General features: G+C 48.7%; 1 protein-coding gene across 1 annotated transcript in view; it reads right to left on the bottom strand.

Moving 5' to 3' along the window:
• Tgfb3 (transforming growth factor beta 3) overlaps positions 1-21,825 on the bottom strand; it is a 29,916-nt gene extending 8,091 nt beyond the window's left edge. Inside the window, exons 1-4 of the mRNA XM_004649395.2 lie at positions 20,619-21,825; positions 9,627-9,790; positions 9,255-9,384; positions 1,888-1,995 (exon numbers count right to left, since the gene is read on the bottom strand). Coding sequence (XP_004649452.1) covers positions 1,888-1,995; positions 9,255-9,384; positions 9,627-9,790; positions 20,619-20,970 — 754 coding nt within the window. The 5' untranslated portion in view covers positions 20,971-21,825. The remainder of the gene's footprint in view (positions 1-1,887; positions 1,996-9,254; positions 9,385-9,626; positions 9,791-20,618) is intronic.
• Between the last annotated feature and the right edge of the window lie 4,823 nt (positions 21,826-26,648).

The following is a 26,648-nucleotide window of genomic DNA, read 5'->3' as shown; positions in this document are numbered from 1 at the left end:
TCACAATTTAAGATAGCCTACCAAAGAAACAAAACTGAAGGATTAACATTCACATTGGGTGAGCGTCAGCATTTACACTATCAACTTCTGAGGAGACAATGAAGCTTATGATAAATAGCTTAACACATAAGCTCTAGGAAAAGAGCTCCAATTCGTCTGGAAAAGAAAAGCCCAGAGAACGACTTGGGAGAGTCTGTACCAACCGCGGATCTAGTTGGTGAAGGACAGTGGCCCACAGTTGGCCAATGTCACGAGGGCAGGGACACACTGGGAGTCTAATTTTCATACTTGCATAAGAGACTCTGATCTAAGGAAGGTGTATTTGATATAAAATAAGCAGGAGACCTGGGTCTCAGATTCCTTTTTCTAAAAGTCTCTGTGCATGACGGGTGAACTCATGAGAGTGGGAAGTACCATCTTAGCCTGTCCTTTAGGCAAGGACTCCGAAGTGATTAAGGCTCTGTGGTTAGGACGCAAAGAGCGGTGGTGGAGGGGGTGGGGAACTCTCATGCCTTTAATCTCAGTACTTAAGAGGCTTAAGTAGGAGGATTGCCCTGAGTTTGAGACCAGCCTAGGATACTGAGTGAGTTCCAAATCAGCCTCACAAAACAAAAAAATAACAACAGAAAAAAACAAAAACAAAAAAACCCTGAGGCCATGCAGGTTAAGGGACTGCTGAGACCCAAGCCCAAGAGCTACTCTTGGCCAAGAGCAAATTGCACCTTTACCCAGGTAAGCCTCTGATCAGCACACCACTGCCAAATGGGAATTGGAAGGGAGAAGGGCTCTCCTTAAGTCCAGCCTACCCTGGCTGAGTTCCTTGGAAATATATTGGAAAGTCAGGAATGCCTCTCAAGGACTTTGCCTTCTCTACATAAACATCGTGGTCAAATGTCCGCGCCAAGAAGCAATCATGTAAGCCCAGACAGCACCTGGCCGAGGATCCGGTGGCTCTGCGGCCTCTAGAAGTCTCGGTAGCCAGGGCACTCATGATCAGGGATGCTGGAGTTAATTCGTTTAAGGGAAGGTGACAAGTAACGGTCATTTGCTGAACATTCCTGACACCAGGTTTTATACTTGTTAATCTCACTTCACTGTGTGACAACCCTGTGGAAAAGGTACTCTTGGCCCATTTCCCTGGTCTCTGAGCAGTTGGCGTATGTGATTTCACACTCTTATCACCACCTTTATCTGCCAAATGCTCATGTATTCTAACCTGAACACCCACACCATGCTGTGGCACCTGCACATTTGACCCAAAGCAGAATGACTCAAATGCAAAATGTTGGCCATCTCTATAAAGATCAGTTCTTTTTTTTTCTTTCTTTTATTTTGTTTTTGTGTTTTTTTTTTGTTGTTGTTGTTGTTTTTGTTTTTTGAGGTAGGTTCTCCCTAGCTCAGGCTGACCTGGAATTCACTATGTAGTCTCAAGGTGGCCTCGAACTCACAGGATCCTCCTACCTCTGCCTCCCTAGTGCTGGGATTAAAGGCGTGCGCCACCACGCCCAGCTTAAAAGTAATTTTTTTTTGTTTTTTTGAGGTAGGGTCTCACTCTAGCCCAGGCTGACCTGGAATTCACTCTGTAGTGTTAGGACGGCCTTGAACTCACGGCGATCCAACTACCTCTGCCTCCCAAGTGCTATGATTAAAGGCATGCGCCACCACGCCCGGCATCCGGCTTCTTTTTTGAGGTAGGGTTTCTCTCTAGGCCAGGCTGACCTGGAATTCACTATGTAGTCTCAGGGTGGCCTCGAACTCATGGTGATCCAAGTGCTGGGATTAAAGACGTGTACCACCACACCCAGCAAAGATCAGTTCTTTTTCTTAAAATGAGATCTCCAGTCGAATTAACCATCCCCTCATCTTACCACACATCCATTTCATTACCTTTGAACTTGATTTCCATCACCTCGTGAACGTTTTCGAGGATGTCTCCATTGGGCTGAAAGGTGTGACATGGACAATGAATGCTGATTTCCAGGCCCAGGTTGGACTCTGCGGAAGAGGAGCCAGTGTCAGGGAGGAACGCGCTGTGTGTGGTCGGGTGTGCGCATCACCCAGGCGAGGCTGAGCTCTAAGTTATATTTGGAGTCGCAGGTGACAGAGCTTCCAAAGCTCAGAGTGGGTCTTCCTGCACATGGTGCCACATTCCGCGTATTTCTGTGACACTGTGAACAGCTAGGCAGGGGTGTAAACAGGGGGCATCTGAAGGAGAATGGAAAGAGCCATCCCTTTCCACAGAATGGCATTAGGAGAAAACTGTCGTCTACCTACTAGAGGGCAGAATGCCAAGGAAAAGTTTATGTTGCCCAAGGGTTTTCTGGGAGAGGAGATAGTTGAGCCAACTGCTGAAGAAGGGTGTAGAGAAGCCACAGGGACTGGAGAGACTTTGAAAGGGAAGGGACAGGGGCTGGGGGACTGTGGAAGGGAAGGGACGGGGACTGGAAAACAGCAATAGGATAAGTGCAGGAATCATGGGGGCCAGAGAGAGCTGGCTCAGCAGTTAAAGGTACTTGCTTGCAAACCCTGTGAGCCTGGGTTCAGTTCCCCAGTTCCCACATAAAACTGCATGGCATGCAATGTGGCACATGCCTCTTAATTCCAAAGTGCCTATACAATGGGAGGGGGAGCCAGGAGAATCCACAGCTCAGGACTCAGCCTGTCTGACATTCCTTTGTAATCTGGCAGCTTTTTTGCAGCAGGAAGAGACTCTGTCTAAAAAGAAGTAAAGCTCAGACATCTCATGGCAGTCCTGTGATCACACTTTGGCACACTTGCCCATACACACACACACACACACACACACACAGGTTTTTTTTAACGCCAAATTTAAATGAAACAAAGACAGAAGTCAGGAATCAATGATTAAGATAAGATCACCTGCAAAAGCCGAGTCAGTGAAAGTAGAAGACACCAGCATCTCTCTGGGGGTGATGGTGGATATGGAGAAAGTCAATGATTCCAGAAGAGATAAGAAGCAAGTCATGGCTATACTTGGCCATATTTTCCTTGAAGAAGGAAAACATGATGAAGTGAAAATGACTTGGAGAGTGCTGGAGAGACAGCTTAGCAGTTAATGTGCTTGTCTGTGAAGCCTAAGGACCCATGTTCAACTCTCCAGGTCCCACATAAACCAGATGCACAAGGTGGCACATTCATCTGGAGTTGGATTACAGTGGCTGGAGGCTCTGGCATGCCAATTCTCTCTCTCTTTATCTTTCTCACTTTTGCTCTTTTGCATAAAAAATAAACAGGGGCTGGAGAGATGGCTTAGCGTTTAAGATATGCCTGCGAAGCCTAAGAACCTATGTTTGACTCTCCAGATCCCACATAAGCCAGATGCACAAAGGTGAGGCAAACACAAGGTGCACATGCCCATTAGGTAGCAAAAGTATCAGGAGTTCAATTTCAATGACTGAGGGCCTGGGCCAATTCTCTGTCTCTCTCTCCTCCTCTCACTCTTCCTAAAATTAAAAATTTTTAAAAGTCCAGTCCATTGGTCTTTTCTAAAACAAAAAATGGCTCAGAGTTTCCCTTGAAACAAGGGAACATGAAAGGACAAGTTGTGACTGCACCTGGCTTACTGCGATGAGTTGTGTGAGAAAACAAGTATAAAATCAGAATGCCAGAGGTAATGACTCAAGATAGGCATGCCCCGGGCGTGGTGGCGCACGCCTTTAATCCCAGCACTTGGGAGGCAGAGGTAGGAGGAGCACCGTGAGTTCGAGGCCACCTTGAGACACCATAGTGAATTCCAGGTCAGCCTGGGCTAGAGTGAGACCCTACCTCGAAAAACCAAAAAAAAAAAAAAAAAAAGATAGGCATGCCCTTAGTAATGACTCTAGACAGCCATGCTCCTAGTATTGAATCTAGACAGCCATACCCTTAGTAGTGACTCTAGACAGCCATGCCTGAGAGTCAGAATGCAAGGAAGGTTCACAATGGAAAAAGGAAGCCCAGGGGTGCCAAGATTTTGCAATGGACATGGAATGCAAGAAGGCCAACCTCAACCCTGTTAATTAATTGTGGGATCTTGTTTTGGTATCCAAAAATCCAAGAAACACATAAATTGATAAAGGACATTTTCATTGAATAGAAGGAAAGCCGGGAAAAGTCAAAAGTAAATGACAAGTTTGACCGAATCAAGTAGCCACCTGCAGAGCAGAGCAGGCCGGGTCTGGTAGCACGGCCGCCCCGGTGCGGTAAAACTCCATGGAGGGGGGAGGGGCTGGAGAGATGGCTTAGCGGTTAAGCGCTTGCCTGTGAAGCCTAAGGACCCCAGTTCGAGGCTCGATTCCCCAAGGCCCACGTTAGCCAGATGCACAAGGGGCACACGCATCTGGAGTTCATTTGCAGTAGATGAAGGCGCCCATTCTCTCTCTCTCTCTCTCTCTCTCTATTTGCCTCTTTCTCTCTCTGTCTGTTGCTCTCAAATAAATAAATAAAAATGAACACAAAAACCCTTTAATTTAAAAAAAGACTCCATAGGGGACTGTGCCCCCCATAGTAGCAGCTGGCTGAGGCTGAGTAGAAGACAAGTTATGGGTCCAGGATTGACCGGTGACTTGATCAGCTGACTGCTCCTACAGTCACCTTTGCTGTGGAGGATCATTTTGCCTTAGAGCCAAGCTGTTGTCTCCCTGAAACCTGATGTCAGCAGAGAACACCCCAGTGGCCAGCCTGGCCCAGCATTCTTCTTAGAGGCAAAACAGTAAAAGCACAGTGATTCTAGTCACCATGATATGGGCCTGGCCATCCCAGTCATACTGGGTAACAACTAGCTCCCTTCTTCCCTAAAACTCTGTTGCAGTGAGATTGGCATTGCTGGAAGAAATCACCCGACCAAGAGCAGCTTTTGGGGAAAGTGGTTTATTTTGGCTTACAGACTCCAGGGGAAGCTCCATGATGGCAGGGGGGAACGATGGCATGAGCAAAGGGTGGACATCATGCCCTGGCCAACATAAGGTGTATAATAGCAACAGGAGAGTGTGCCAAACACTGGCAAGGGGAAACGGGTTATAAAACCCATAAGCCCGCCCCCAACAATACACTGCCTCAGGAGGTATAGTTCCCAAATCTCCATCAGCTGGGAATCTAGCACTCGGAACACCTAAGTTTATGGTGGACACCTGAATCAAACCACCACATTCCGCCCCTGGCCCCCATAGACTGATAACCATCCATGATGTAAAACGCAGTGCATTCAGTCCATCTTTAAAAGTGCCCATAGTTTTTATCAATCCTAATGATGTTCAAACATCCCCATAATCCAAAGTCTTTTAACTGAGCCATAATACCAAAAAAAAAAAAATCCCCCCAAAACCCATAATGGCACAGAATAAACATTCACACTGCAAAAGATGGCATTGGGTATAGCAAAGAAATGTTCAACCAATACAAGATTTAAAACAGGGAAAACATCAAACTTTGTAGCACCAACTCCAACAACTCTAGTCAGTGACAAGTTTCCAAGTCCAATAATTCTAACCAGCAACAAGACTCTGAAGTTCCAATTCTGCCCCTCCAGCTAGGCTACTCTCAGTCCTGGAAAACTTCATCCAGAGCTTTCCTTAGCAGCCATGTCGTAGTCCCAACATCTCCACTGGCTCTCCACTGCAGTCCACGGTCCATCCTCATAGCTCCATTAGTCTCTAAGCAGGCATCCAGCAAACCTGCTACACACTGCCCATGGCCATTTCCAAAACATAAGACCATGTTGCAGATCCAATGACCCTCTCTTTCTTTCTTGCTTTTCTCCATAATACCAGGTAGAGTGCCAATTTATTTATTCAGGGTGGGGTCGGCGGGGGGGGGGGCAGACTTTGAAGAACAAGACATTCCTTGAGCATTCAGGCCCCTTCAAAAGAGTCTACATTCTTTCTGTTGTCCCAGTGCAAGTCAGCTGGCCCAATCTCAATGGTTGTAATCTTTCAATTGCAGCTGAACAGGCAGCAGTCTCATCCAAAGATTTCTTTCTTTCTTTTTTTTTCTCTGTGCTATATCCCTCTGCTCACTCCAGTCCATTTCTATGCAAAGCAACCCTGCACAAGTTATCAGGACATGGGCATAACAGCAAGCCTCTCATGCAAACTGCTTCTACTGCAGTCCAAGCAAAGCTCTTTCTCACCCTCATAAGCCAAACCTCACAGTCCATAGTTCTTACTGCATTCAGGTTTGGAACTCTGATCAGAATAGTCCATCAAGCTGTGCTTACAGAACTGCTAATTGCCTCTGAGGCCAAGATTTGAAATCCTTCCACATTCCTCTTGAAAATCAGCTCCAAAATGCCAAAGCCACACAGTCAGGTGTCTTGCAGCAAATGATACCACTCCTTGGTACCAACATTACTGTTGCAGTTAGGTCCACATTGCTGGTAGAAATCACCCGGTTATGGTGCTTGCCTGTGAAGTCTAAGGACTCATGTTTGACGCTCCAGGTTCCACCCAAGCCAGGTGCACAGTGACTGCAAGCGTGCAATGTTGCACACGCACACAAGGGGGCGCAAGCATCTAGAGTTTGACTGCAGTGGCTGGAGGCCCTGGTGCACCCATTCTGTCTCTCTCACTCTCCCTCTCTCTCACATAAAAAAATAAATAAATAAAATTTTAAAACAAGAAAGCCCAGGTATATACAGATGTGTTGGGAAGAGTGAGGGCCATGGTTCAGGTGGGTCAGCATGAGATGGTGGCCCCACTTGGTCATGTCCCTCTCCAGAGTCACTATTTGTTGAGCATTACTGGCCATGAAAAATTTCCCCCCAATTTTTTTTTTTTTTTTTTTTTGGTTTTTCGAGGTAAGGTCTCACTCTGGTCCAGGCTGACCTGGAATTAACTCTGTCATCTCAGGGTGGCCTTGAACTCATGGCGATCTTCCTACCTCTGCCTCCCGAGTGCTGGGATTAAAGGTGTGCGCCACCACGCCCGGCTTTAATGTGCTTTTTAGTCTGTAGAATTATTATAGGGACTAACTGAGCTAATGCTATTAAAATTTTAGAGCAGCTGGGCATGGTGGCACACGCCTTTAATCCCAGCACTCGGGAGGCAGAGGTAGGCGGATTGCTGTGAGTTCAATGCCACCCTGAGACTCCATAGTGAATTCCAGGTCAGCCTGGGCTAGAGCGAGACCCTACCTCAAAAAACAAACAAAAAAAAAAAGCACATTAATTCCAAGATTCAAATACAGAAAGCAGATCGCACACTCTTTTCTTTTCTTTTCTTTTCTTTTCTTTTCTTTTCTTTTCTTTTCTTTTCTTTTCTTTTCTTTTCTTTTCTTTTTGAGACAGTTTCTCTGTGTAGTCCTAGCAGGTTGGCTAGAACTTGTGATCTTTCTGACTTAACTTCCCAAGGGCTGAATTACACGTGTGTGCCACCATGAGCTCAGCTCACACGGTCACTGACACGCGAAATGGCCGTGCTTTCTTAATGTCACAGGTCCTGAGCCATCAGGCTGAGCTGCACTCTCCCCAGCCTGGCTCTGCACCCCAAGAAATCGTGGATTCATGAGCACTGGTGGGAGGATCTAGGTCCTCGGTCCTGAAGAGTTCCAGACGGCTTTGAGAGCCAGCATGCAGCAGAGGAACCTGGAGCCCACAGGCTCTCGGAGGCTTCCTGAGCAACTTTAAGACCACAGGTGGGACTCAGTCCTCACCCGCACCACCAACTGCTCCAACTTGGAGTCCATTTGCAGCCTGCCATGGGGTCATGAACTCTGAGGGGACTCATGAACAAAGGTCTGAGTTACTTCTCCCTCAGGGAAGGGACAGGTTGGCAGAAGTAGCCCGAGTGGGAGCTGGCTGGTGAGGTGGGGTTGTGGTGGGGGATGGGGCTTGCTGCCCACAGAATTTATTATGAAATTATCTTTTCTGATGTCTCAAGAAGGATGAAAACCATTCTCTAGGCAAACTTCTCATTGAGTCCTTCAGCTGTGAAAATAAGAACTCTAAGAGCCCGGCTGGAGCTGATCAAAACCAGACCGGGGAGCTAACAGATGCATTTCCCCAGCCCCCCCTTTCTGCGGTCCTGTGATCAAAATTCTCCCAGCGCTGCCTTCTTCTTGCCCAGCAGGAGCAGAAGGTGGAAGGGGCAAGCCTCCAGCCCACCATGTGCCCACTCAGCCACCAAATGAGATAGCCTATCGACTGGGCCTCTAGAGTCCCCGGGTGAGGTAAGGAACACCATGACATGAGGATATTGAACAGGACCCACCAGCCTCGTGAACCCTAAGGAGTGGGGACTAAGGCGTGTGCACCCCATCTCAAGGGGCGGCTATGAGGGACCGTCACAGGCAAGTCTTGCAATTTGTCATGAAAAGCCAGAAATCTAGCTTGATGTGAAATATGCTGTCTTAAAAAAAAAAAGAAAAAATCAAAAACAAAGAGCCGGGTGTGGTGGCACACACCTTAAATCCCAGCTCTCAAGAGGCAGAGGTAGGAGAATCATTGGGAGTTCAAGGCCACCCTGGGAGTACAGAGTGAGTTCCAGGTTAGCCTGAGCTAGAGCAAGACCCTACCTCAAAAAATAAAATAAAACGAAACAAACAAACAAGAATACCACTGACAACTACCACAACCAGTTCCTAGGACCACTTGGCAAGCAGTTTGTCACTTCGAGCTTCTGCCGCAGACCTTGAAACTCTGCCTTCCTGAAACATGAAGGACATGGGAGAAGCCATCGGCCCCACAACACCACTGCGTCACCCCTAGCTTGCTTACAGCTCTCCCTTGACTTCTCATACTGGGACGTGACAGGGGCTAAGTCCTCTGGACCAGCTCACCAACAGATTAAGCTGGCTTCCATCTAGGGGCCTGGAGCTTGCTATTTCCTTGACGTTAGATGCCCTTCCTCCTGGCTTTTCAACCTGACCTTCAAGGGTGGCTCCTTGTCCTCACTTGGGCCTCACTGCATGAGGTCCTTCCTCGCAGAGACCTCCCCTGAGCATCCAGGGTCGGAGGACCCAGTTATCAGCGCTTTCTAGATTTCACAGCCTTTATCGCCACCTCTCCTTCCCGCTCGCTTGCCTACTGGGTGTCTCCGCCACCAGACCGAAAGCCCCAGGCATCTGGGACCTCATCTGTCTTGTTCACCGCTGACACGGGGCCCGCAGGTAGTGAGAAACCAGGGATGGACAGAACCAGTGGCAAAGTGAGGCTTTGAACCCAGATCTGTGACTACTCTAATTCTGGCTTTGTCGCTTTTCATGAAAGATGAAGGGACCTGAGGTTTCTTCCGAAACGTTCCTCTTGAGGGTCCACTTACCTCTTCGCAACAGCCACTCCCGCACGGTGTCAGTGACATCAAAAGACAGCCACTCGGCAGTGCCCCGTGTGGGGAGATTCTTGCCACCAATATAGCGCTGCTTTGCGATGTGCTCATCGGGGCGAAGGATCTACAGGGCAGAGGAAAGAGTAAGGACCCAAGGCCTGGACAGGGCACCGCAGAGAGGCCACAAAACAGAGGGCAGATGAATAGCACCATGCTGGACCAAAGGTTTCTGAGTGACATGCCCTCCACGTCACTCAGTCCCCTGGCAGATACAGAAACGAAGGCTGTGAGAAACCAGCTTCAGGCCTGAGCTTGCCGAACCCCATTCCCGGGGAAGACTGGGCAGGGCATCTCGTTTCTGGGTACCTGGAAGAGCTCAATCCTCTGTTCTGTGCGCTTGGAGCTGGGGTTGGGCACCCGCAAGACCCGGAACTCTGCCCGGAAAAGATTGCTTCCATTCTTCTCCACTGAGGACACATTGAAGCGGAAAACCTTGGAGGTAATTCCTTTGGGGCAGACAGCCAGCTCGTCTAGAGGACAAAGCAAGAGAGAGAGAATAAGTCCCCGAGGAACAATCTGCTCCCAAGAGACATGTGCCAAGTAACCACAGTCCTATCTGTGACCTTCCTGGATACCCAAGGCCTCAGACCTGAAGGTAGACATGGGAGGAAGATTCTCAGTGACCCTGGAGTCCAGTCCTAAACAAGGAGCAGGAAGGCCTCAGAGCTCCAAAACATGACACAAGAGCTTGGCCAAGCAAATGCAATTACTTCTTCTTCTTTTTTTTTCAGGTAGAGTCTCACTCTAGTCCAGGCTGACCTGGAATTCACTATGTAGTCTCAGGGTGGCCTCGAACTCATGGCAATCCTTCTACCTCTGCCTCCCAAGTGCTGGGATGAAAGGCATGCACCACCGTGCCCGGCTACCTCTTCGTCTTCTTCCTCCTCCTTCCATAGCCTTGATATCCCAAAGCTGCTGTGATGTCCAGCCTGATTTTTCTAATCTAGAGTCTCAGCTAGGTCTGGTAGCACAGGCCTGCAATTCCAGCACTTCCGGCTCGGGCCAAGTAGCAAGTTTCTGGCCAGAGATGCTATCTCGAAGCAAATAAACGATAAGTTCTCAAAAGATAGCAATTTCCCCTAGTAGTTTAGTTATCTGACAGCTATGTGATTGGTTCATGCATTTGTTCACCAGATAGCCATTCATTCATTAAACACGTATAGAGGGCCAGACATGATGGCACACACCTTAAGTCCCAGCACTCGGGAGGCCAAGGTAGGAGGACTGCCATGAGTTCAAGGCCAGCCTGAGCTAGAGTGAGACACTACTTTGAAAAACAATAAAAAATAAAATAAAATAAGACAAAACATTATAGAGCAAATGCTATAAATCAAGCATGGTGCTAACAATGGGAAACAAACAAACAACAACAAAAAAAAGAATGGTTACAGACCTCACCTTCCAGGTGATAAGCGTTTGAGAGAGGTTATTCATACATGGACCCAACTTACAAGACCAGAGGGAAAGGACCTCTAGTGGTGAGAGGAGAAAGGGGGGGCACTTCAAGGAAGACATGGCGTGGCTCTGCACCCTACAAAAGGATGGAGGCTGAGAAGCTGGGGAGTGAAGAAAATCTTCATGGAAGGGACTGCTGGAGGCAAAAGCAGGGAGGAGAGGAAATGCAAGGGGAAGAAGCACCCCGAAACTGCAAGGCCACAGCAGGGGAAAAGGTTAAGGGAGGGAAACACATGAAGTGTGAGTTGTGTCAACACCAGTTCAGCAGCACAGGGACCAAATCAAGGCTTCGGCCCACTGAAGGGGGGTTGTATGTCCACATGTTGAACCCGGGAAAAATGTGAGGGGGGGGCGACGGCTCAGCAGAGAAAGTGCTGGCTGTACAAGCAGGAGGACTTGAATTTGGATCCCCAGTACCCACTTAAAGTGGCAGGGCAAAGTGGCGTGCACCTGTAATCCCAGTGTTGGGCGGGCAGAGACAGGGAATCTGAGACTGGCTGGCTAGCCAGTCTGGTTGAATAGGTGAGCTCGAGGTCCAGCAAGAAACCCTGTCTCAAAGAGTGAAGTGGAGAGCAACTGACATGGGTCAATTATCCCAACATTGACCTCTGGCTTCCGCACACACATGCACACATGCACCTACGTGTACATGAATACAAATACACATGCATATATGTATGTACCATACACACAAAAGAAAAAAAAACAGATATTTACACCAAAAGAGCTGGCCACCACCAACTCCTTTCTCTCTCTCTCCCTCTCTTTCTCTCTCTGTTTTCTCAAGGTGGAGTCTCACTCCAGCCCAGGCTGACCTGGAATTCACTGTGTAGTCTCAGGCTGGCCTCGAACTCACGGCGATCCTCCTACCTCTGCCTCCCGAGTGCCAGGATTAAAGGCGTGCGCCACCACGCCCGGCTCCGCCCCCTTTGACCCCTTTCTCTCTTAACTGTTTCAGTCCTTGACAGCGTGTGCTTTGCCAGCCTCTGTCACCTGCTGGTCTCCTCATCTTGGCCCACCAGCAGATGCTCTTTCCACCCCTGGGAGCCACATAAAGCAGAGCAAAAGCTTCTCCACTCCAGCTTTGCAACCTCCAGGGCACTAACCCCAGAGAAAACCTTCACCTCCAAATGGTACCAACAGCCAGGACTTAAAATTCCAGCTCCTGGACCCAGATTCCACGCCATAATGGACATGGCTGGAATGAGGTCAGAATCACCCCAGGGGTGGCTTAGGAAGTCACAGACAGGGACAAGGTAAAATAGATCTGAGGCTGGAAAGCAGTACACTTGCTACTGATCTTTGGGAAAGGATAAGGGTGTGTTTCTGGAAACTTCATCTGGTGGGCCTCGCACTGGCTCTTAAAGGAAAAATGAATGAAACATATGTAGGAAAATGAATGTGTGAATAGCAGCTAATGAAAACTTGACTAATAACTGCCTTTGGAAGAATCAATACTGTCAACTCTTCCCTAAGCCAATTTAGCTGGAACCACAGAAGGAATCAATGATAGCTTTGGCAGGGTGGGTGGGGGTGCTAGGGATAGAACCCCAGTCTTCTGAACATGAAAAACACTTCTTTCCTCTTTTAGAAAATTTTAGAGAGAGAGAATGGGTACACCAGGGCCCCCAGCCACTGCAAATGAACTCCAGACACAGGTACCACCATGTGCATCTGGCTTACATGGGTTCTGGGGAATCGAACCTAGGTCCTTAGGCTTTGTAGCAAGCGCCTTAATCACTAAGCCATCTGCCCAGCCCAAAGCACACGTTTTTCTCATAAGCTCCGGCACCAGTGATAAGCAATTTCTTTTTTTTTTAATTTTTTTTTGGTTATTTTAACTTATTTTTTTAATTTATTTATTTATTTATTTGAGAGTGACATACAGAGAGAGAAAGAGGCAGATAGAGAGAGAGAATGGGTGTGCCAGGGCTTCCAGCCACTGCAAACGAACTCCAGATGCATGTGCACCCTTGTGCATCTGGCTAACGTGGGTCCTGGGGAATCGAGCCTCGAACCGGGGTTCTTAGGCTTCATAGGCAAGAGCTTAACTGCTAAGCCATCTCTCCAGCCCAGCAATTTCTTATGTAAAGTTTATAGCTTTGTAACTCTGGGCTATAAGCTACTTGGACAGGTAACCCTCTGGACGGATAACAGAGTTGGGTCCTCAAGGAGCTATCATTAACCTGGCCTGTGCAGGAGCTGTCTGCAAGGGGAGTCAGGACCTGCAGAGAGAGGCATTACCGCTGTGGGGAGGAAGCAGAAAACAGCCAGAAGATGAGGAAGATGATATGCTAACAGAGACGTCAGGATATCCTGGTAACCATCTCTTCTTCCTTTCTTCCATGCCATGACTCATACACCTATATCCCAAGAGGACTCATCCTGGTGAAAATGTTAAGGCAGTTTCAAGAAAAAGAGATGGTGTCATGGTTAATCTCTGGTTGTCAGTTCAACAGGATTTAGAATCACCAAAGAAATGGAACTCCAGGAAAGTCTGTAAGGGATCTTCTAGATAGCTTAATTGAGGTGGGAAGACGCACCTTAACTATAAGTGGCACCGTATCACAGGCTAGGGTCCCAGACGGAATAAAAAGGAGCAAACAAGCCGAACAGCATTCATTCATCATCCCCTGGGTCCTCCCTGTGGACTGAAGGTGGCCAGTTGCTTCATGTCTCACTGTCATGGCTCCCTGCATGATGGACTCTATCCCCACGGATGGTAAGCTGGAACAAACCCTTCTTTCCTTAACTTGCTTCTGCTCAGGCATTTGGTCATGATGAGAAAGTCACTAACACGGGTATGAAGGGTCAGTTTTGGGCCCCTGGGATCTACAGATTTCTAGTAACATTAGAAAGGACATGAGGAGTCATTCATTTTGTGTAACATTCCCAGAGAAAGACAGTAATGTCCAGCAGGGTCTTGGACAGAGTCACACATAAGTTAGCTCACATGCCAGATTGCTAGTAGCAAACCAAAGCTTAGACACAACTGTTAGTGATTAAAAAGAACTGGGACAAGCTGGGCGTAGTGGCGCATGCCTTTAATCCCTGCACTTGGGAGACTGAGGTAGGAGGATCGTCATGAGTTCGAGGCCACCCTGACACTACATAGTGATTCCAGGTCAGCCTGGGCTAGAATGAGAAAATAGAACTCCTGGGAGAAAAAAAAAAAAAAAAAATAGTAAGCAAGGGGCTGGAGAGATGTTCAGCACTTAAGGCACTTGCCTGCAAAGCTTAAGGACCAGAATTCACTTCCCCAGTACCCACATAAAAGCTAGATGCACAAGGTGATTCATGAATCTGGAGTACATTTACAGTGGCTAGAGGCCCTGGTGTACCCACTCTCTCTTTCACACTCTCATATAAACACATAAATAAATAATTTTTTTTCTGAGGTAGGGTCTCACTCTAGCCCAGGCTGACCTGGAATTTACTGTGTAGTCTCAGGGTGGCCTCAAACCCATGGTGATCCTCCTCCCTCTGCCTCCCGAGTGCTGAGATTAAAGGCATATGCCACCATGCCCGGCTAAATATTTTTTAAAATGTAAACTAGATCTTGAAAATTAAATACACTGAATAATAATGATGTTTTAAGCCAGGCATGATGGAAAATGAATGAAATCCTAGTATTCAGGAGGTCGAGGCAAGAAGATCAAAAGTCTGAGGCCAGAGACGGGTGTGGCGGCGCACACCTTTAATCCCAGCACTCGGGAGGCAGAGGTAGGAGGATTACTGAGAATTCGAGGTCACCCTGAGACTACATAGTGAATTCCAGGTCAGTTTGGGCTAGAGCAAGACCCTACCTTGAAAAAAGAAAAAAAAGTCTGAGGTCAGCCTGGACTACATATTGAAACACTATCAAAAAAAAAAAAGTCATGTTTGGGACTGGATAGGTGGCCCAGTGAGTAAGGTGTTTGCTGCTCAAGCATGAGCTTGAATCCCAGCACCCATGAAAAAGTACCGGGTGTGGGGGGCACATTCGTGCAATCCCAGTGCTGGAAGGCAAAGACAGGAGGGTTCCTAGGACTTGCTGGCTAGCTAATCTAGCTAACTCAGTGAGCTCTAGGTTCAGCAAGAGATCCTGTTTCAGGAAGTAAGGTGGACAGCAACTGAGGAAGTGACCCGATGTCCACCTCTGACCTCTATGCACACATGTACACGTGTGCATCTTCACACACACATACAAACATACATACATACATATATAAATACCACACACATAGGTAAAAGTAATAGTTTAAAATTTTAAATAATTGGTGGGGAAATTTTAATGGAATGAATCAACATGAATATAAACAAAATATGTAATTGTACACCTTGTATGTTAAGAGTTATTAACTCATCTGCTGCCTAACAACCCTTGAGAATAAAGAGAACATAGACAATTTGCTATTCTACAAATGAGAAAACAGAACATAAGAGAAGCTAAGTGACTTTTCTAAATTCACTCAGTGAATATGTGTCAGAGGTGACATTTGACCCCAGGTCTTCTGACCACACCGCATTTACCAAAGCGGAGAACCAGGAAACCATAGTGGGCCTGGAAGTAGAAAAATAGTTTCATTGAGAAAGCGTGATCATATTCCTCAAAATGGCTCTGGTATCCCTTCATTGCCTTAGACAGAGCCAATGGCCACTATGCCTTGGACTTCTTTAAAAATATTTTTTTTTATATTTAGTTTATTTATCTGTGGCGGGGGACCCGCACGCAAGTGCCAGGGCCTCCAGCCTCTGCAAATGAACTCCAGATGCATGCGCCACTCTGCACATCTGGCTTTACAAAGGTACTGAGGAATCCAACCTGGGCCATCAGGCTTTGCAGGCAAGTGCATTAACCACTAAGCAAACACTCCAGTCCTGCCTTGGGCTTCTTATTATTTTTATTATTTTATTATATTTAGTTTATTATTATTTCTGCCAAACTTGACCATCAAAAGCTGGACGTGGGGGTCTCCTATCACAAATTACATTCTGACCCCTATTTCCATGGTGTGGAAAACTACTGAGCAATGGACACTTCTTTCTCTAGTTTGCTTTAGGAAGGAAGCACAGAATAACCAAATGAAAATATGCTTATATCATATTCATGGAAAAACCAAGAAATGACATGTTTAGTTAACTGCCTTTTAAAATTTTCTCAGACACATGGGCGGCTAGGTGTGCCTTGGTTTGTATGCATAACTTCTGCCGCTGCCAGTAAAGGAGCAACATTACCCTGGCTGTTCAGCAGAAGCACCTGGAGAGCTTTGAAAGCAGGTGAACCCTGGCCCTGTGCCTCAGTGACTGACTGCACTAAAGGAAGAGAGGCGCACTGCATATTTTGACTTTTTTTTTCTTTTAAAGCACACCAGATGATTCCAAGATGGGCTAACCATCCATGGTTTGTAGTTTTCTGCTGAAGATACCACGGCTTCCAATGTGCTAGAAGTCTGAGAAAGCACTGCCTAACTGGTTTGAAACTTTACATGGATTGACCTTTAAGGGAATTAGGTACATTGCTTAGCCAGTGTTTAACATTTTTGAATTAGGACCTGTAAACATTTTAAGCCTATGATAAAAGTTGGGAGAGGGCTGGAGAGATGGCTTAGCGGATAAGGCACTTGTCTGCGAAGCCTAAAGACCCAGGTTCAATTTCCCAGATGTCACGTAAGCCAGATGCACATGGTGGTGCGCACATCTGGAGTTCGTTTGCACTGGCTAGAGGCCCTGATGTACCCATCACCCATCTCTTCTCTCTCTATCTCTTCTTCTCTCTCAAATGAATAACATTTTTTAAATGTTGGGATATTTTGCAGAAATTTCCAGACTTTCTGCTCTCCTGGGAAATGGTAAGATATAGTCAAGCTGGACCCATATTCCTGAATGCAAAAATCAGCAGTAACTAAGCAATGGCCAATGGCTTCCAGGTCCCCTCCCTCATCCTGCTACATGTACCTACATGTCCATAGCCCAGAGTATAGTGTCCTGTGTACTTGACCAAGTCTTTGGCATCCCCTGCCTGGTCTTTGAAAGCACACGTTTGCAACCCCTCAAAGGACACTCACTGTCCTAATCCACTGCATCTTAAGCTTTTTTTAAAAATATATGTATTTTATTTATTTATTTGAGAGAGAGAGGAAGAGGCAGAGAGAAAGAAAGACAGAAGCAGAGAATGGGCACGCCAGGGGCCCCCAGCCACTGTAAACGAACTCCAGACACATGTGCCACCTTATGCATCTGGCTTACATGGAAACTAGAGAATCAAACCTGGGTCCTCAGGCTTTGCAGGCATCTTTCTTTTTTTTCCTCTGAGCTAGGATCTCACTCTAGCTCCGGCTGACCTGGAATTCACTCTGTAGTCTTGTAGTCTCAGGGTGGCCTCGAACTCACAGCGATCCTCCTACCTCTGCCTCCCTAGTGCTGGGATTAAAGGCGTGTACCACCACGCCCAGCTTGCAGCCAACTTTCTTAACCACTAAGCCATCTCCCCAGCCCTCTTAAGCTTTTTGAAAACACAAGTTGCTCCCCCTGCTACTCCATCATTGCCCTTTTGATTCTGCAAGGGACAAGCAGTGCTTAAAGAACAGCTGTGGGCCACTCTTGGAGGATCGCTGCCCTGTTGTGTACACAGCATCGACATCTGGGCATGTGAAGCCTTTCAACATGACATGTCTTTTGATTTCCAAAAGCTACAGGTAGCAGCCAGAAAAGAAATTCTTCCACGTTTCCTTTGTGTCTTAGCACGGCCCTCAGCTGAAACAGGTGTCTCCCACAAGACATAAACAATTTTAAGCCAGAAGATAAAGTGACATGCTGGTGGTATCTTTGGATGATGAAAGAATTGGAAAAAGTCTATATTTTTCCCCATCGTATACATGGGTCAGAGAAAACCCCTATTCACTTCCCATGGTAAAATCCTTAGGAATGGTAGAGTTCAGAATCTTGTCCATACTCCAACACAGACATTCAGATGTAATGACAAAATTCTTTCAAAGTGAAAGGGAGTTAGTGTAGAGCTCACCTCACATGAAGAAACTGAGGCTGGAAAAGCTCCCTTTAAAGTTCAGTCTGCTTGAGCCTCTCTAGGAAAAGACGGTAATCCTCGGGTTACATTTGAGAGAATATTCGTGGCATATGAGGGAATCTCCTGTTCCCTTTCCAAGTAGGCCGAGCTAAGAACACATCCAGAGATCACGACGCCAACGTGCCACTTGAGACGCAGAGGCAATCTCTGCGGTCCCCTCTAGCTGGGTTAACCTGGGATTCATCTGTCTTGTCAACCAAAGGTCCTCTGATGTCTAAAGGTTAAAAGCGGACTTGAATGTGCATTTTACATGGTCATCTGTGCTCAGTAGCGTGCGTGCTGCACAAATCCTGTGTATTTAGAGCCCCTGCTCTTTTGGGACAGATTATTTAGTGGATCCACAACTCAAGTCTCCTCACGTATCTGCAGAGAGATTCAAGTCGTCCCATCTGTCTGTCAAGTAGGGAGTTTAGGGGACCCACAACAGGGCGGTACTGGAGGACAGCTCTCTTCCCGGTACCCACTTTGGAAAGTATTCCTTCTTTCACTTTCCCTCTCCAGGGACCCTTGTGACTTTGCCCCAGTTCCTACTGTCACTCCCCTTAAGCATCCACCCACTGACTGAGGGTGTCAGCCGGGAGTGACAAAATCTATGGCACTGAGACCCCCTGCCCATGTGACGCACAGGCCCGGGGCCACGCCCATCTGCCCTGAGAAGTTCGGGGACAGGAGGGCTCCCTCCCCCAGGCCTCTGAGGATGCCTCCCTCGGCTCACTGCCTGCTTTGTACCGAGTGTGCCTTGTACCCCCCAGGGAGCGCCAGCACCTGACCAGCTGCAGGGTGGGCCCAGGTCGATGTCTGCTTAACCTCCGTGTCACCTGCACCAGCTGCAGAGAGTCTGGGCCCGCTTCCTGTTTGCACCCTCAATCCTGCGCGCTGTTGTCCGGGGCCCCACGCCTCCTCAGCGCCCACAGAACAGTATTCCACTGCCCGTGGGGCGCTGGCACAGGCTACACTTAGCGTCTAGCAGCGCCGCGGCCACCCCCGTCTGTGGTCATTGTCAGGTCTTGGGGTTGCCATCTGGGAACAGCGTAGCATCGCGCTGGCCGCGCTGTGGATTTTCCCAAGGCTATCCCCCTTTGGGCCCAGATCTGCATCATTCATCCTCAGCTCCTAGCTCCAAACTGAGTGGGCCAACGTGACTCAGAGCCCCTCCTTCCCTGTACCCCTCCTCCTGACCCAGGCCCCGACGCTCCTGCGGCCTGCTCTTTCAGCCCAGACTCTCCTCGGACTTCCGCTGGCCTCAGATGTCCACCCTCCTCTGACATTTGTGGATGTTATCCCTTGCTTTGGTAGGTGACCAGGGAGTTGAAGTTTCCAGGTCCTGGGTGTCTCTGCAAACTGCGGGCACTAGGTAGACCCTGAGCCAGCAGCTGTGAGAGGACCTTGGGCAGAGAATTCTAGGTCTACCTTGCTTCCAGTCCCCCCCCCCTTCCTCTCAGTAGCCACATCCTAAAGAAGGGCACTCCAGGCAGCCACAGGAAACGGCAGTGACTGAAACCTGCCAGAAACCACAGGCTCCTTCTGCCTGGTGAGGGCCAGTTCCCAAGGAGCCTTTTGGCACCTTCCTGGAGAGCTGATCCACTCATTGGCCCCCACTCCTGTCTCTCCAGTTAGGTTTATTTCGCCCCCTGCTGTCTGTCCGGTGGCCGCCCTCACCTTTCCACCATCTGGGCTGCGCTTCATCCCCCCCCACACCCCAACTGGACACTGCCCACCTCCCAGGTAGACCTGGGTTGAAGGAACCAGGGCGTTGAGGACACCTGCTGGTAGGAAAAGCAAACAGATCTACTCCCAGAGTCTGGCCCATGAGTGGCCCACATTCCTCTTTCCTGGGCTGTCAGCTTCTCAACATCTGCCAAATCTCTCTCTCGTATTGAGGTTTTTTAAATCCCTGTTCAGTAAACACACATGATTTCCACACGTGTACAAACACACAGAGGCGTCTCAGAAACTTCACAGCTCCTCTACAGACGGTAGTCTGCTGGGAAGACACACACCCAGACACACATGCCTGCCGCCCTTCCAGCCATCCTTCTCGCCCATTCCTCCGTGACATGCACACGCGTAGGGCCACCAGCCCTCATGTACACACAGAGTCAGGACCCTATTCTCCGGTGCCCACCAACGTGGGAGGCCCTGCTGTGCACACGTGAATCTGTCTACTGTGTAACCCCAGAGGCCACATCACCCAAAAGTCCATGTATATGCAGACATGTGTGCAGCCCACCCCCACAGCTCACGTGGGTCACGTGTGTATGATAGACCGAAGAACCCAGACAGCAAGAAGCTGTGTCTTGCCCAGGCTTCCAGAAGTTTGACAGACATGAATTTAGGGCCAGCACTCTGCTTCCCAAGAGCTGGAAAAACTGAACCGGAGACGTGTCACCGGCAACGCAGAGAGAAGACAGAGGTGTCCAGATTTGCAGACTGTAAGGGCCCTTGAGAGAGCCAGCCTTCCCCTTGATGGCACTGCTCATAATCACCCTTATAGCCATGTGTGTGGGAACACAATTCCCTGGGTGGCACAGGGCAATTCCAAATTAAAATCCACCAAGGATGTGATGGAAGTTAAGCACACCTCTTGTCCCGGCCTCTCGGAATCACCCACCTCTTACCAGAAAACCTCTGTCTCCTTCCCCACCCACCTACAAGCTCCAATCCCAATGCCTAACCTCAGTGGTGAACCCTGGGGCATCCTGCCGTGTGGCCACCACCAGGCTCCCTCCACAGAGCTCCCTATTGTAGCTCATCCCCTCCAGAGTATTTGGACTTACTGTGTTCCGCCAGCCCGGGGATCATGTCGAATTTATGGATCTCTTTTGCATAGTATTCCGACTCAGTGTTTTCCTGAGAGCAGCCTTCCTCCCTCTCCCCCTGCATCTCTTCCAGCAACTCCCGGGTACTGTTGTAAAGTGCCAGGACCTGATAGGGGACGTGGGTCATCACGGATGGCTCAGGGGGGCTGGTAAGCCTGAGCTTGCTCAAGATCTGTCCCCTAATGGCTTCTACTCTCTTCTTCTTGATGTGGCCAAAGTCCAAGGTGGTGCAAGTGGACAGAGAAAGGCTGACCGTGGCAAAATTCAGTAGGGCCAGGACCACCAGAGCCCTTTGTAAGTGCATCTTCATGTGTGAGCTGGGGGGAGAGGCCAGTTGGGGAGGGGGATGGCGAGGCCTGGCAAGGAGGAGAGACCCCAGCAGACGTGCAGAAAGAGGGAGGAAAACCAGGCGGCTTCCCCAGATCCCAAAGACTGAGGCTTGGCAAGAGGGTGCATGAACTCACTGCACCGCGGGAGCTGCGGGACCTCCAGGAAGCGCTGGCAACCCCGGGCCGAAGGAGCGGACTGGGCGCTGTGTAGCGCTCGGATTCTTGTCCATGTGTCTGAGCAGGTTTTGCTGGGCTCTGACTCCCCAGCAGGCCAGGTGGAGGGCAAGCAGAGGGCTGGGAGGGGTGGCAAGGCAGCTGGGAGTGGGAAGAGAGCTGGAGTTTTTCCTTAGGTAAAAATAAATAGAGCGGATATCTGATATTGCCAAACGCCACTTGGCGATGGGGAGAAAGTGGGTATTTTAAAGAAGGGGCAGGACCATGGTTGGGTCCCAAAATTAAAAGCTTTGCCTTGCCCTGAAGGAGGATAAGAAAGGGGAATGAAAAAGAAAAGCATAAAAAAAAAAAAAGAAAATTGCTTGAAAAAAAAAAAAAGATCACCAGTGAGTATATGGGGAGAGGCAGGGCTGGGTAGCGGCTGGCCCAGCTAAAGGTGGGGGCAGCGCAGGACACACTGGACTCTCGGGCGCTCCATTCATGCTTTCCCGTTTGTTTATACTTCCTGGGGGCTTTTCTAAATGACTTTGTTCACGCTGCCTCTCCTCTTCATTGGCAGGCAGGGAGGGCAGGCCTCTGGAGATAGAATCCACTTGGACGCATGGTCACCAACATCTCAGCTGGTCTTCTCCCTCAGCCATGGCTTCTGTCCCCTGCTCCTCTTAAACAAACAAACACCCCCACCCACCCACCCCCCCCAAAAAAAAAAATCAAAAGGAAAAGAAAATAGAAGCCGATTCACCGCACGCAGCCAACTCCGGAAAGCAAAGTGTTATTCCTTCCTCGGCATGTTCCTTTCCCCTGTCTCTATCCAGCCTCTCTGTGGCTCAGTCGCTTGCACTTGGCCTTGTGCTTACCTCCCTTTCTCTCTCCTCTGCTCTCTCTCTCTCTCTCTCTCTCTCTCTCTCCCTCCCTCGCTCTCACACACACATGCACACACACACACTGCTTTCTCTATTTCTCTCTGCTGAAATTTTATACCTCCCTCCCATGACGTCTCGCCCAGGGGTGGGGGAGGCAGGGCGGGAGGAGGGAGGGACCAGCGCACGCAGCCTCTTTTTTTTTTTTTTTTTTTTGCTGCACGATTTTTAATGTTTTAAACAGGCACAGGGAGGAAAGAAAAAAAAAAAAAGCCGAGACCATTTGAAAAATACTTTGCGAGTCCTCTCGTTCGACGTGGTAACTGAACTCACCCCCATCCACCCCCCGCTCTTCTTGGAGCCATTCCTGCTACACGTTGGCTGTTTTTTTTTTTTTTTTTCTGGAAAGTTCCTCCCCGAACCCCCTCCCTCCTGCTCCCCCAGCCCCTCGGCCAGCTGTCAGTCTGCGTTCTCCCGGGGCCCCGCTCGTTCCCTCCCCTGCCCGCGTCTCCCCGATCGTCCTCCCCGGGGGTGTGGAGGGGACATCGGGGCCCCGGGACATCCGCGCGCTCGGTCCGCAGTGGCGAGCGGGGATCCCCGGCCGTCGGTCCGTCCGTAGGCCACCCTCGCTTGCGGGGAGCGGGGTACGCTTCCCGGAGAAGCGGGGACCCGGAGGGTGTTCCCCCCCCCCTCTCACCCCCGCTCCCCAACCCCCGGGCTCCGCGCAGCTCCTGGCCGCGGTTGCTCATTGACAAGCCCGGAGCCCGGCGGCCGGCTGAAGCTTGGAGATGCTCCAGGGGCCAGGGGGTGGGGCGGGGGCGGGGGGGACGGTGGCGCTTTGCGGAAGGCCGAGGGTGCCCTCTGGCGAGCCCCGGCCGCCAGTGAAGGACCGGAGCCCGGCCGGCCAAGGGACCCCGGGACCCCGGCGAGAGCGCGGATGGGGTGGAGACCCGCGCCCCGGGGCACGGCCTCCCTCGGCCCCGCGGGGCTCCCGGCCGCCCTCCGGTCCCGTCCCCGCCGGGCATCCAGATGTTCGCGGCCTCGCTCCGCACCGGGACTCCTCCGAGCGCAAAGTCAGCAACTGGCCCGAGCCCATTTCCCGGATGGGCGATGGGAAGCTTGAGCTCGGCTTTCGTTCGCTTTCTCCCACCCTAGTCCTGGGTCCTCTCCCCGCTACGGGCAGTTTTAGAGAGGGCCAGACACATTGTCCTTGTGCCCCTGACGCGGGACTTCCGTCTGAGTCGCTCACTTTCTTCAGAATTAGTGCTCCCCCCCCCCCACACTAGTTGGGAAGAAGGAGTTTAAGACAGTGGAAGGGAGATAACGAGGGAATTGGGGGATAATACTTATGATCAAAATACATTACATACGTGGGTGAAATTGTCAAGAAAAATTAAAAAAAGTTTATGAACAGAATATACCACGTTTGGTGATTGCTTGCAAATGAATTTATTGATATTAAAAACTAAAAGAATTAGTGTTCCCTTTCCTTGCCCCACCACAGCTTTCTTGAGATGTCTGGCCTCTAGGTCACTAGCTGAAAGACAGTGGTGGGTCATTTTACAGTTGTTGAAAACGAGGCACAGTTTGCATTTTCAAGGCCACACCGCTTGTGATTAGTGGAGATGATACTTAACATTGGATCTCTAATTTGGGTAGGACATTATTTTTATTTGCAAAAGCTATGTGGAAACTTAGACGTAGAGACCTTAAAAGTGATTTTCCAAAGATCACATAGCTCCTAGGTGCTAACACTGGTATTTGGACCCAGGAAATCCACTACCAAAGCCTAAGTACTTTAACCACTATAGTAGACTTTTTTTCAGTAACATTTTTTTTTTTTTCCCCCTCCAGGGTAGGGTCTCACTCTAGCCCAGGCTGACCTGGAATTCACTATGGAGTTTCAGGCTCGCCTCAAACTCAACATCGATCCTCCTACCTATGCTGGGATTAAAGGCATGTGCCACCACACCCAGCTCAGTAACAATTTTGATGTTTACTGTGTGTCAGGCACTGTTACAAATCCTGTGAATAAGTCGATGAACAAAACCAAGTCCATAAAGCTTGTATTTCGGGGAGGGATGTAGAAATAAACTAAACAAATATGCAAATTATGTAGTAGGATAAAAGGTAAGTGCCAGGAGAAAATGAAGCGGGGAAGGAGCACGGGGAGTGCCTATGTTGGGGGATGTTGCCATTTAAAAGAAGGGGATCCAGAAAGCCTCATTGAGGCTTTTGAACTAGCACTTACAGAATGAGAGGGAAAGTTATTGAAGATGTACTTTTCTGGGTATGCAGATCCTTGGCTTGAGATGGGGCCTTGGCAGCTGTATTTTTTTTTTTTTTAAACTCACCTTCCAAATGATTCAGGTGCTCAGCAAAATTTACTAGCCCCTACTGCAGGGTTCTTCTCTGCCCAGGGTGAGTGCCACTCACTCTTTGTTTTCAGGGAGTTGGGGGAGAAGTGGGCGGGAGCTCACAATACATGGAAAAATCCAAACGGCGATCTTGCACATCTGGAGCCAAGGAAGAAGGAACAAGGGAGCATTGAAACCCGTATCTCAGGCATCCTTTTGGCAATTATTGTTTCTTCAGATTAAGATCTAACAGAATTTTCTCACCGAGAAGCATCACTGGTAATGATCTTAAAGCTGATCTCTCAATGTCCTTACAAGGAAGCTGAGGTTCCAGAGAGAGCTGTGTCCTGGCTACATGGTTATTGCAGAACTAGGACGACAGTCAACTGCCCTGACATCCTGGACAGTGTTTTTACTGTCACCAGGGATGCAGGGCACAGTCTAACCAATAAGCATGTGGCATGAATGCCTGGACTGAGTCACTTGCTGCCTACTTCAGAAATGTTGGTCTTTCAGTTGTAGGGCAGGCCTCTACTTCTAAGTCCTTGTTTATAATCCTTGGCCATCCACACTCCTGACCACCTCTTCTGTGGGTTCCAGTAGCTGGTGCCAAGAATGGGCCAGAGGTATGGACCTGGGGCTCTTATGTGGAATATGAAATACTGAAGACTTAGCTGAGACTGTATTGGACATCTGCCTCTGTTGGCCTAGAAGAATGGCTAGCACCCACTAATATGTGCTGGAGAAAAGCCTTTCAGTAGTAGCTGGAATTATGGTCCCCGCCACCATCCCTATGCCTGTTTATCTTTGTACTTCTTTTTTTTTGTTGTTTATTTTTATTTATTTATTTGAGAGCAACAGAGAGAGAAAGAAGGAAAGAGAGAGAGAATGGGAGCATCAGGGCCTCCAGCCACTGCAAACTAATTCCAGATGCATGCACCCCCTTGTGCATTTGGCTTATGTGGGTACTGGGGAATCAAGCCTCGAAATGGGATCCTTAGGCTTCACAGGCAAGCACTTAACTGCTTAATTCCAGCCCCTATCTTTGTACTTTTGAAAGTTATTATAATTATGTGTTGGATACTTTGGTCTAACCTTTTGATAAATTTCTTTTCATTTATTTATTTATTATTTTATTTTTATTTATTTATTAGAGATAGAGAGAAAAAAATGAGAATGGATGGCCAGGACCTCTAACCACTGCAAAAGAACTCCAGATGCATGGTCTCCATGAACATCTGGCTTCCTTGGGTACTCGGGAATCTAACCTGGGTCCTTAGGCTTTGCAGGCAAGTGCCTTAACTGCTAAGCCATCTGTCCAGCCTGATAAATTTCCTTTCAAAAATACTTTATTTATTTGAGAGGGAAAAAGAGAGAGAGAATGAATGCATGCCTGGGCCTCTAACTACTGCAAACAAACGCAAATGCAAGTGCCACCTTGTGTATCTGGCTTATGTGGGTACTGGGGAATGGAACCTGGGTCCTTAGGCTATACAGACAAGTGCTTTAATAATTGCCAAGCCATCTCTCCAGCCCCTAAACTTCTTCTTCTTAAGATCCTTTAATTCCTTTGTTTTATCTTTTTTTTTTTTTTTAGGCAGGGATCTTGCTCTCTAGCCCAAGGCTGATCTGTAATTTACTATGTAGTCTCAGGGTGGCCTCAAACTCACAGTGGTCCTCCTACTTCTGCCTCCCAAGTGGTGGGATTAAAGGCGTGCGCCACCACGCCTGGCTTAAACTTCTTTTTCTTTTTATTCTTTGGTTTTTCGAGGTAGTGTTTCACTCTACCCCAGTCTGACCTGGAACTCACTATGTAGTCTCAGGATGGTCTTAACTCACAGCAATCCTCTTACCTCTGCCTCTTGAGTGCTGGGATTAAAGGTGTGTGCACCACGCCCAGCTGTTAAACTTCTTTTTTATTTTAAAAGTTATTTGCGCGCGCGTGTGTGTGGGTGTGTGTGTGTGTGTGTGTGCATGCACACACACCAAGGCTTCTCACTGCTGTAGATGAACACCATAAACCTGTGGGACATTTTTGTGTTCAGTTTATGTGGGTGGCTTAGAAACTGAACCCCTGGCCCATAGGCTTTCCAGGTAAGTGCCTTAAACTGCTCATCTTCTCAGCCCCCACTTTTTTTTTTTTTTTAAATTAGAAAACAACAACAGGGTCCAATGGAGCCCAGGCTGGCCTGAACTCACTATGTAGTGGAGAATGACCTTGAACGCCTGATTTTCTTCCCAAATGTTGGGATTACAGACATGGGCCAC

Source organism: Jaculus jaculus, chromosome 7 (genome assembly GCF_020740685.1).
Source record: "Jaculus jaculus isolate mJacJac1 chromosome 7, mJacJac1.mat.Y.cur, whole genome shotgun sequence".
Taxonomy (NCBI): Eukaryota; Metazoa; Chordata; class Mammalia; order Rodentia; family Dipodidae; genus Jaculus; species Jaculus jaculus.
Note: the sequence above shows the minus strand (reverse complement) of the source record. Positions and strands in the feature narration are given on the sequence as shown.